We start from the raw sequence: 12,276 nt of genomic DNA, 5'->3' as shown, positions 1-12,276 counted from the left end.
TTCGGTTAGAACACTACAACCACAAAACATACCTCACCACCATTGCCAAGAAGCAATTCCCTATATGCGACTGTAGAATGCACCACCTCATGTAGTCACATCTACACATACGGTGCTCACTGAACCGATCAAGATACAGATAGCGCAACCAATTGAAACAGTACTTAGTGGCAGAAACGATTGGCCAATGTCTTGTCCTTGTTAAGCACCAAGCTACACCACCGCTCCTATACGTAGCTGCACACACAAATAAAATGTTTAAGATCATGACCACGGAACAGTGTACACAGGACACTTACGGCCCTTGGTGTTTGACTTATGATCCAGTTTACTTGTCAAGGTTGTATGTATGTTTTACCCATTCTAAACGTCGAATCTTCACCTTCCACATTCTACGACAATATTTGTTCTGTATTAATGTGATCCGACTACCGATGTATAATTACCTGAATGCATATACCGAATAAGCTATTTTGTTTTTTCCCAGAAGCCCCCTTTTCTTTTCTGTATCACCACTACTTTTATTGAAAATAAAAATTGTCAAATTGAAAAAAAAAAAGATGTTGAAAAGGTTCTTATTTTTTCATGAAATCTAAATAAACATTAAAAAAAAATAGTTAAGCAATAGTTAAACAAATAAGAACTATCATAATAATCATGAATGTGAGATCCAGTGATAAATTAATTGCTAGAAATTACTTGCCTTTGGTACTCAGTTTTTACTTCAACCAAATTCTCGTTTACAATTTTTAATTAGACTTTATAAATTAACCCATTCAGTGTCAGCTATATCAGGCTGAGGCACTCCTGGTAATGTAACCACATCAGTGTGCTGTAGTAGTTATGGTGATCGAAGTGTTCCTTTAACAAAATAAGAGTGATGTATGTGTAAGGGGGCCCGGCATGTTATGTCATTGTCTGCTATGTGAATGGATTATGATAACCCTGTGTGGTTCCTGTGTTTGCTTCTGGTGTTTTTCAGGTACCACATGCAATAAGTGTGGCACATATTATACCGGTATCACATGGGTCACATCCCAAGATGTAAAAAACGGTTTTATAATATTTTTGTAACAGTAATGTATTGGATGAATACAATGTGCATTTTGTAAAATAAAAAGTGAAACTTTATTTTATGTTTTCATCTTATTATACTGAAACTAGGATTTTTACATTCAGATTCATATGAAAATGGCTGGTACACAAAAAAAAAACCAAACAAACAAAAAAAAAAACCCATAAAACATAAATACAGTGCTGCCAATTCTAGTATAAAATATCCACGTTAATTATTGCATTAATATGCTTGGAACATGATCTAAGTTTTTATTTCTTGTCCGAAAAAATAAAATCTACACCGGAATCCCCCAAATATATTAAATTAGTCCGACTGTAGCATTATCAAATACTAAATTGGCAACGTATACAGTTATCTTAGTAGGGGTATGGCGATACAGAGATATAAACAATAAACGCTGTTTGATATTCGATGGTTCTATCGATGCTGTAGGACAACGCTTTCACTTTCATTCGATATGTTTCCGGCTTTGTAAGGGGCCTGATGGTGAAAACAACACCTTTCATATTTTCTTCCCGGATAGAAAATGGCAGCAAAGGATCTTCATCAATTATTAAAAATGTTGTTCTTGGGTGTAAGATTCCATCCTGAGTGTACGCAACTAAGCGTATTAAGTCTTGATTGGCGGCAATGCCAAATGGAAGCGACACAAGTTTATACTGCAAAGCATAGGGACTCAAAGCACACTCCAAATCATTGGCAGCGCAGTTCTTCAAGCAGTACCTGGTGGAGTGCACACAAAAGATCTACTTAGTGAACAAAAAAACAAAAAGAAAGAAACAAACAAATATATATATATTTCCTGTCTCCCTGTTGCTGGTAGTTGTTTGCAGAAATTGCTATAAGACAACCTCCCCACTCACAGTATAGCATACTACACAAGCTTTAAACTCTATTAGTAGTTCCCAGGGCTGGACTGGGAATGAAAAGCAGCCCTGGAGAAGTATTCTATACCAGCCCCATAATGCATTGCGCCAGCATAGTGTGCAGATATGGAAGCGGGAAAAAAACAAACCTTAAAACTAAAAAACTATCACTCGAACGTGAAAGAAAGCACTTATAGGGCTTCGAAATAAAGAAAAGAGCGGATTTATTGAAAGCAGACGTGCATTTGCATATAATCAATGTTTCAGTCCATTTTCTCAATATATTAAGAAACGTTTCGTCATTTGGACTGAAATTATGAATGTATGCTATTGCACAGCAGTAAAAAATGTTATCTTGTTGGGTTTTTTTTAAGTAATAAGAGTGTACTCTTCATTTTGTCTTATAACTGGATACATTTCAGTCAATGCCAATTCAATTCCCATAGGAAAGCATTGGGGGGCTATTGTGCATGTGTGGCAAAATGCGGCGCTTCACCGCACCAATCAGCATCTCCTCATAACGATGCATCTTTATGGGGAGCGATCAGCGCCTCCATGCAGATTGTGCAGTACTGGACTAGGAAGCATCTTTAGTGGCCGTCTGAGTGACTGTCCCTAGAGATGTGCCTAGGCAGCAGTGTAGACACTGAAAAGTTTGCATTTACAATGCTCAGCCTACAGGGACATGCTATAGACACCAGAACCACTACATTAAACTGTAGTAGTTCTGGTGACTATAGTGTCTCTTTAATATGACATCTTTCTCTCACCTGTCGACTCCGAGTTACAGGGAGAGCAGGAGACACAAGTAAAGATGCATTTTGTTTGTGTCTTTCTCCCCAAAGCCCCTTTCATGTGTCTCTTAGCCCCAGCCCCATTGTCTTTTTCTCCCTTTTCTCCCCAGCCCTTCTGCGAGTCTTTCCCAGGCCCCAGCACCTCTATGTGTATCTTTCCCCACAGTTCCTCTGTGTGTCTCATTCTCCCCTTTCCCAGCCCCTCTGTGTGTCTCTTGTTTGTCTTCCTCAGCTCCTCTGTGTGTGTCTCCTGTTCCCCTTCCCCAACCCCTTTGTCTACCTCTCCTCACACACCTCTGTGTGTCTTTACTCCCCAGCCCCTTCATGTGTCTCGTTACCCCACAGCCCTCCATGTATCTCATACCACCCTCTCCAGTCCTCCATGTGTCTCAGTAGCCCCCACATGTGTCCTATTAGCCCTCCCTCTGTCCATATAGCACCCCCAGCCCTACATGTGTCCCACTAGCCCTCCCTCCCAGCCCTCCATGTTTCTTACTAGCCCTCTCTCCCAGCCCTCCATGTGTTCCTATAGCACCCTCTCAGCCCTCCGTGTGTTCCTATGCTTTCTCCCAGCCTTCCATGAGTCCCTATACCCCCTCCCATTAGCCCTCCCATGTGTTTCAGTTGCACCCCCATGTGTCCCATGAGCCCTCATGCGTGTCCCATTAGTCCTCCCTCCCAGCCCTCCATGTGCCCCTATATTCCCTTCCCAACCCCTAATGTGTCCCAATAGGCCCCCTCCCAGCCCCCATGTGTCCCAATAGGCCCCCTCCCAGCCCCCATGTGTCCCACTAGCCATCCGTTCAAGCCCGCATGCGTCCCATTAGCCCCAACAAATCCTCCATGTGTCCCTATACCCCCTCCAAGCCCTCCATGTGTCCCTATACCCTCCTCCCAGCCCTCCATGTGTTCCATTAGTTCTCCCCCAGCCCCCCATGTGTTCCTATAACCCCCTCCCAGCCCTACATATGTCCCTATACCCCTCCCAGCCCTCCATGTGTCCCTATACCCCCAGCCTTCCATGTGTTCTTATATCCCCCACCAAGCCCTCCATGTGTCCCATTAGTTCCCCCCACCAGCTCTCCCTGTATCCCATTAGTTTCCCCCACCCCAGCTCTTCCTTGTTCCCATTAGTTCCCCTCAGCTCTCCCTGTGTCCCATTAGTTCCCCCCAGCTCTCCCTGTGTCCCATTAGTTTCCCCCAGCTCTCTCTGTGTCCCATTAGTCCCCCCAGCTCTTACTGTGTCCCATTAGTTTCCCCCAGCTCTCCCTGTGTCCCATTAGTCCCCCCCAGCAATTCATGTGTCCCATTAGTCCCCCCCAGCAATTCATGTGTCCCATTAGTCCCCCCCAGCAATTCATGTGTCCCATTAGTCCGCCCCAGCTCTCTATGTGTCCCATTAGTTCCCCCCAGCTCTTCCTGCATCCCATTAGTCCCCCACAGCTCTCCCTGTGTCCCATTAGTCCCTCCCACAGCTCTCCCTGTGTCACATTTAGTTCCCCCCCTGCTCTCCCTGTGTCCCATTAGTCCCCCCCACGACAGCTCTCCCTGTACCTTGCTGTTGCGTGGCCGAGCAGGCAGACCATGGTGGAGGAGCTCCTGCTCACTGTACATGGTCTGACAGGAAGCAGTCATGTGTTCTCTGTGAGCACTTACTGTCAGACCGGGTAGGGGAACAGGAGCTCCTCTACCACGGTTTGCCTGCTCGGCACGCTACATTCTGTGACCATCAGGAGGGGAGCGCATCCCCTCCTGCCGGTCACCCTGTAATTGTACCGTGAGGCCTACGGGCCGGTGCGCACCGACCCGCTAGTATGCATGCTCACCGAGAAATGCATACTCATCACACACATAATTCAAAGATACCAACAAATCACACCACACATCTACCCCTACATCATTCTTACAAGTCACTCACAGCCAGGGCTGTCTTTAATGCGGGGCAAACAAGGCAGCTGCCCTGGGCCCAGTTACTCAGGGGGGCACAAAGTTATATATATATATATATAGGGGAATATAACAATGTTTGGCATTTAGTGAATATTCCCCTATATAACAATGTTTAGTATTTAGTGAATATTCCCCTGTATAACAATGTTTGGCATTTAGTGAATATTCCTCTATATAACAATGTTTTGCATTTAGTGAATATTCCCCTATATAACAATGTTTGGCATTTAGTGAATATTCCCCTATATTCACTAAATGCCAAACATTGTTATATAGGGGAATATTCACTAAATGCCAAACATTGTTATACAGGGGAATATTCACTAAATGCTAAACATTGTTATATAGGGGAATATTCACTAAATGCCAAACATTGTTATATAGGGGAATATTCACTAAATGCCAAACATTGTTATACAGGGAAATATTCACTAAATGCCAAACATTGTTATATAGGGGAATATTCACTAAATGCCAAACATTGTTATATAGGGGAATATACCAATGTTTGGCATTTAGTGAATATTCCGTTATATACCAATGTTTAGCATTTAGAATAATAATAAAAAAAATAATAATAAAAAATAAAAAATAAATGATTGCACCTCCAGTAGGTGGGAGGGTCTGCTAGGGAGGGTCTGCTGCTGATTGGCTGTAATGTGTCTGCTGGCGAATAGGGGGCGGACCGAACATCGCATGTGTTCGCCCGCGGCGGCGAACGCGAACATGCTATGTTCGCCAGGAACTATTCGCTGGCGACTAGTTCGGGACATCACTAAACACAGGTAATTTTTTCCAATCTGGGAGTGCTTCAGCAGGACTTGCGCATGGGATACACTGGAGGGAATCTTGGATAAGTTCTCACTTTTGCCATTGGAGTTGACCCCAATGTATATAATATTAGTAATAGAAATTACTAATGTAGCGAGTGGGGTGCTACTGCTAATATGATATCGATTTAGACACATAAGCAGTATATCTAAATCAAAATATATTTAACTTCAGTTTTTCGTGAATTCCATTCACACAAATCAGTTTACGTCCCATACACAAAGATATTAAAACCGGCTCATCCATACAGTTTATATTATGACTATGATGAATAAATATACTGTACCCAGACACAGAGTCGCGCACGTAGTTTGGTGGACATGGTGTGTCCATACACTGGTGACTTCCTCGCATGTTGAAGCACATTCGATTGGCACCACATTGAATGTTCTGTTCAAGGCATTCATCAATGTCTACAGAGATATTAAAAGGGTATAAAAGTCACATTCTATCTTAATCAAATCCAGCTGTATAAGCCATTTAGCAGTCTCAGGCTGGCTCTTTGGAAAATAAATGTATTTGCTAATCATGTCCATAATTCAAGTTATGAAGGGAAATTGGATCACAGTATCCAGCTGTATAGCATGGTGGCACGTAATTTTGGCAGTGTCTACTATGGCAAAGGGTTACTCCAAAGAAACAAACAAAATCAAATAACAACGCAAAATTTAGGGCTTATAGATTATCAAATTAATTATTTATATAAATGTTTAAATATTGTAGCCTTTAAAAGTCAAGTCTGTGTATTGTGGCTATTGTTTTGACTGCTTTTGCCTACCTTGGCATGTTTTTCCATTGGCCATGAGCTGATAACCAGGTGGGCACAGACACTGGTAACTCCCCAGAACATTTTTACATTCGTGTTGGCAAACATCTTGTTTTACACATTCATTAATATCTGTTTAATAAATCAAAATATCAAATTCAGTTATCACACATTGATTATAGTTATAGGAAAATAAGAGATATTTTTAGATTTTTACGGTTAATCGAAAATAATCAACATAAATCTGTCCTCTGTTGCTCTTTCATTATCCCTTCATCCCTCTATCCCTCCATCCATCCTTTTTTCAGTTTGGGACGTCATCCAGAGCTTATCTTTCAATTTATATAACTGGAGTGAATTTAGTGATTAGAGTGAGAAGATTGATCTCGTAGCTTTGCCATTGACTGCATTGACTGTCAACTCCTCATAAATCTTCTTTAGTCAATAAAAACTATTTGGTTGAGCAAGAATCACTATCTCAGAATACCTATGTCATATGTCAGGGGCACAATCCATGTTCATAGCTAAAATACTTCATATTTGGAGGCCACTTGACTGCAAGTCGACAAACAACTTTGTTCTTTTGTACATACCTACGCAAGGCTTCCCAGCACCTTCAGACTTGTAACCTCGTGGACAGACACAATGATAACTTCCATGTGTATTCTCACAGATCTGGTTACCTATACATGGTTGAGTAATTTCTCTACATTCATTGATATCTGAAAACAAAAGAGGTGCAACTTATTAAAATCTAAATGGCATTGGACAACCTACAGGTAACAAAGATTCCCGGCATTTGTAGTCCATAAAGATCTGGGGGTCTTTTATTGAACTCGGATATCATAAAGAATATTTACCTAATATTTACCTAATTTACATATTTATAAATTACATTGCTCATGATATGAAACCATATGAACTATAAACTTGCCTTGCAGGAGATGATAATCGCACCTTAACTTGGCCACTGGTGTTACAGGCTATGTATCTACTACATGTTACTTTATAAAGTTGGAGCTTTCTATGGTTAAACGTCCTGAACAATATTGCAGTTATTTTATTCCCACTCCAACACAGCATTTTCAAAGAAAGCTCACCGACACAAGATCCATTTTCTGCTCTTGTCAATCCACTAGGGCACAGATCGATGCACTTATAGCTCCCACGTGTGTTTTTGCATAACTGATCTCGTCGGCATGCACCTTGACGGCATTCATTCACATCTTAAAAAAAAAAAAGAATCTTTTCATAAACATTGTTAAAAACTGAAATGCACCAGAACCTCTTGCAACAATCCCTAAACCATACCAAAACATCTTTTGCCCTTCAGCTGATAACCCAGGTCACAGCCACAGTGATAACTTCCAATACTATTGAAGCAACGCTGATGACATGGGACTGATTCTTGACATTCATTGATATCTGTGAATTATAAAGAATATACTACAGTGATATAAACATACAGTGAACCTATGCAGATTGCAGTTAAATGAGGACTACTGCTAAAAATGCACTTTTGATATGTTGCATCACTATGCTAATTTGCAAAGCTGCAATGTCTGATTCCCATGAGTTCGAACAATATTGGGAGGAACAACATAGCAGCTCACAATGGAAGGAGGGAAATTAATCAAAAACAAAGAAAACCCTCAATATATATTACAATCAAGGAATATGGACACAGGACACTATAGGTTGGCAGAACTTCAGGTATTATTAACATGTGTTCCAGCATTGCTGGATCAATTATCTGTATGTGAAGGTCATATTACACCACTCAAGCACTGCCAGGAAAGGTCATCCTTAAAAACTCAGTGACCAAGCAAGGAGGAGACTTGTGAGGAAAGTCAAGAAACTACTTTAAATAAGATACAGATCTTGGTGGCTCAGACTGGAGTATATTTGCACTGGTCAACAATTTCAAGAGTTCCACCTAGTGGGCAAAGCTGGTAGATACTTAACCCAAAAGACATAACGTTGTTATAACAGCAATAGTTGACTCTACTAAATATTAATATAAGGGGGTTGAATATTTACACAAGCAACATATTTCACTTGTATTTCTCTTTAAAATATGTATTCAGAAAGTAAATCTATTTTATATCGTAACCTCAAATTTACTCCTAACTCCAGAAAGTGGTTCAGTGCCATTTACAGGGTATTTGGAAAAGAGAGAGAGTCAGAAGTGACAGTTCTTCTTTAAAACTAGTTTGATTAACATTTAACTTTTAGTAGATGTCATATGAAAGGCTCACCATGACCTATTGTTTTATACTAGTTCAAACTATAGCCATACATACCTTGACAGGTTAGGCCGTTACTAGCAGCTCGAAACCCAGCTCCACATTTCACAGTGCACAGGTAGGAACCAATTGTGTTTGTACACTCCTGGTTGTTACGGCAGGGAGATTCTTCCAGAGAACATTCATCTACATCTACAAAACAAACAGAACATAGTCCTGAACAAACACATCACATAGATTATCACAAAAACCCTAAAACATAAAGCATCCACCTCCCGTTCTCAGTCCCCCTTAGTTAGTTTAGGGCTCTTGGGATGTCCCAGAACTACACGTACTGTTATGGCAGCATGTAAACTGACCAGTATTAAGGCACAACACTTGATGAACGGTGAGGCCAAGACGCTAAAGTGGGATCTTGGAGAGAAACACTGACACATTAAAGATATAGGAAAACAGGATGTTACCTTATATTACCAGCACTGTAACAAAGTTGCAGCATTAAGAATAAAGAGCCACAGTTGTGCTCCATTTTGTTCTTATGCATTAAGTAAATTTAGACAGCTTTATACATAATGCAGAGGCAAAATAAAAAAAAATAGGGCCACACTAGATCATGCTTTGTGTATGAGATTGTACCATCATTTATACATAACCTCACATTATTTATTGCAGATGATAAAACGGTTAAATGAAATGAGAAGCCCAAAGAAGATAAGGTTGCCATGTGCCAATTTTTTGAAGTGAGAGACACTTGGGGTTCTAAAGTGAAAATTCATAATGAATTTCAAATTTTAGGCCAGACCAGCCAAACTGAATGCAAAACGTACATAGAGAATGTTTCCAGTTTAGCTATTTTGATCTTAAATTTGAAATTCACTTGGAAATCTCACTTTAGTGAATAGCCCTGACTGGGGTGAAATCAAGGGATTTTTTGTCTATTGATAACTATTTTTGAAAGCAGGAAGGTAACATGAAGTATCCACCTGGCTCTACATATAATCAGCTGGATAATATAATTTGTTGATTAGATGTATAATTAGATAACTGGTTAACCTTGCGAAAAGAGAATGTCGAAGGAAGAAGAAACAGAAAAAACATTAGCAAGTTGTTAAAACGCAGCTCACCATTGCATGTCTTTCCATCCTCCATAATTATCAGGCCTTTTGGACAAGAGCAGTAGTAACCTCCCATTATATTATGGCATAAATGAGAACATGGACTGTGACCAGCACATTCATCGTCATCTGGAAGGATTCAATAAACGTATGTTAGTATCAAGTTATGGAAAACTTTGCTGAGTCGAGAACCACGCTGGCAAGACAATACATTCCAAAAAAAATCTATAAACCAGCGCAGATGTAAAATAAGTCAGAAACAACCTAATGCTATACTAGAACTTTCGCTATGTTTAAGTCATGGCTAGTCTTTGGTTCTTCATGTGTGCATGTGTCAAAGGCTACTTTCCCCATGATGTTCAGCTAGTCAAAGAGCTGTCTGAACATGATAGGAAAGGTAGTCCACAGAAGCTGGTGATTATAAGGCTGGTCGTGACTAAACCAAAGGGCATTATGCCATAAATTACCATCTGCAAAACAGGTTCAAATTGTTAAGAATCTTGTTTTTCTTTTACTGATGAAGAAAAAGATGGATAGCAGAGCAGCTTTACAAATAAGGCCTGTGCAATGTTGGTACCTAAGTATGTCCTGCTTATTTGTTGTCAGAGTTTAGACATTAAAGAAAAACTAAAACAATTTTAATGGACCGATGATTAAAAAAAGTGATCTTGGGGCTTGTGCATTTTTTCACAGTAAACATAATGTATGTGACAGGCAGAATGTGATGGAAACAGACAGAGAGGGCAATAAGAGAGGAAGAGACAAAGAGACAAACAGTGTAAAAGACAGATGGACACACATATAGAGTGAAGACAGAAAGACCGAAAGAGTGAGATATACATTAACAGACAGACAGAGATACAGACAAACAGAGTTCTAACCAGCACAGAAGAATCCTGAGGCATCAAAACTGAATCCAGAAGGACACTGGTTACTTAGATCACCTGTAATATAAATAAAGATATACAAGTATTGGTCAATGACAATAGCATACAACCTGTAAAAAACAATATGTACATGCAGAATGACAGACACATATAGTAAGCAATATTTTGGCAACTTCTAAAATAAAACTGCAACCATCTAATTTAATTGATAAATTACTCAGGATGTAATATTATTATTATTTTTTTTTAATTCTTAATTTTTCATTTAGGTGCATCAGTATCACATTTTTATACATTTGTGCATTAAGGTTGGAGATAATTTCATGTGATATTCACACCATTTTGGGTCAAGCATTAAACAGAACAGATAGATAGAACAGTAACATTTTGAACAATTTTTAGCGATCTAGGAAAAGATGTTCGACTGTTTTGTGTCATTGGGTTTCAGGTAAGGCATGGCTTGTGTTAACGATATGTATGTTCAGTAGGCTAGGTGTTGATTGTAGAGGAGTTGGGCTGTTCGTGAGGGAACAGGTGTGTTATAGTCCAGCGCTGTGGGCTAGCCCTATGTGCTGAATTATGTATGGGTGCCTGTATGCCTTAGTGAAATGGTGCTTGTTGTCTTGGGTGGTTATCAAGCTTTAGGGGGTAGCGGGGGGGCGAGGGTTGTGGGGGGGTGGCGGACGCCAGGTGATTTGGGGTTGCAGTGTGTATGCTCTGGTTACGTGGGTCCCTATAAGGTTGGGTTGGTCATCCACTATCCTGTGTGTGTGTGTGCGTAGGACCTAAGTAACGGTGAGAAACGAAAGAGGAGAATGTACGTTTGTACATGGAAACTCCTGTCTATAAGTGAGTAATCACTAGGAACTTAAAGGCATGAGTGTGCCACATTTGTGTCGGCTAGTCTTGCGGCAGTTCATATCCTTCTTGGATCTGGATGTTGCGACCCGCTGGGTCCCGGTTCGGACTGGGTGGTGCTCTCAGGGTCCTTGAGAGGTCTTGGAAGAACGTTAATGAAGAACCTTCGAACATTAGCAGTGTCTTTCCTTTCAGGCTCGTCAGTATGTGTAACTTGTCTTGCACTGTGACGCATCGGAGGGTGACGTCTCTGGCTGCTTTGTTCTTTAGGTGAGGGGGTCCTGCCAGACGGTATACCCCATCGATGACAATTTTCTTTACCACTGTGTGTGGGAGCACTGTGCTTAGTAGGCGCCTGATATATTGCGGCAGTTCTTCAGCTGATGTTGCCATGGGGATGCCTCGGATTTTTATGTGTGAACGGCGTTGCCTGTCTTCCATGGTTGACATTTTGATTGATAGATAAGTTTGTTGTTGTTGTAATTGTTTAATAGCTGCACCCATCGTGTTCATGTGAGTGTGGACCGACACCACCTCCTTCTCTGTGGCGCTCACCCTTTCCGTGACGTTGCGTAGTTCGGTCTTAAGGACTGCTGAGTCTGCCGCTAGGAGTTTGTGGATGTCGGCCTGGAGGATTTTTTTTTTTTTTGAATTCTTTATTTTTGGTGTGCAGGTGATTACATCTGAATTACATACGCCACAACAGCGTGCATTTATATTGAAACGTATATGGGTAAAACAGTGGCATAGAGAAATTGCACAGAATTTTTTTTTTTGACGAACATAGTGATACGTTAGGCATTAATGAATGAACTACGATAAACATATTGCTAAATAACTCGTCTGCTTCAGCGTACCTTAGAGGTACCGACAGGTAATTCCGTT

The 12,276-nt window shown here is 40.7% G+C and overlaps 1 protein-coding gene across 1 annotated transcript in view; it reads right to left on the bottom strand.

Annotated features, from left to right (window-relative positions):
- Positions 1-704: 704 nt before the first annotated feature.
- HMCN1 (hemicentin 1) overlaps positions 705-12,276 on the bottom strand; it is a 224,346-nt gene continuing 212,774 nt past the window's right edge. The window contains exons 98-106 of the mRNA XM_063426207.1: positions 10,528-10,590; positions 9,656-9,775; positions 8,589-8,723; positions 7,597-7,710; positions 7,386-7,511; positions 6,879-7,007; positions 6,298-6,417; positions 5,806-5,932; positions 705-1,801 (exon numbers count right to left, since the gene is read on the bottom strand). Of these exons, the coding sequence (XP_063282277.1) occupies positions 1,435-1,801; positions 5,806-5,932; positions 6,298-6,417; positions 6,879-7,007; positions 7,386-7,511; positions 7,597-7,710; positions 8,589-8,723; positions 9,656-9,775; positions 10,528-10,590 (1,301 nt within the window). The 3' untranslated portion in view covers positions 705-1,434. The remainder of the gene's footprint in view (positions 1,802-5,805; positions 5,933-6,297; positions 6,418-6,878; positions 7,008-7,385; positions 7,512-7,596; positions 7,711-8,588; positions 8,724-9,655; positions 9,776-10,527; positions 10,591-12,276) is intronic.

The sequence above is a fragment of the Pelobates fuscus genome, chromosome 7 (assembly GCF_036172605.1).
Source record: "Pelobates fuscus isolate aPelFus1 chromosome 7, aPelFus1.pri, whole genome shotgun sequence".
Lineage (NCBI taxonomy): Eukaryota > Metazoa > Chordata > Amphibia > Anura > Pelobatidae > Pelobates > Pelobates fuscus.
This window is presented reverse-complemented; position numbering and strand designations above follow the sequence as displayed.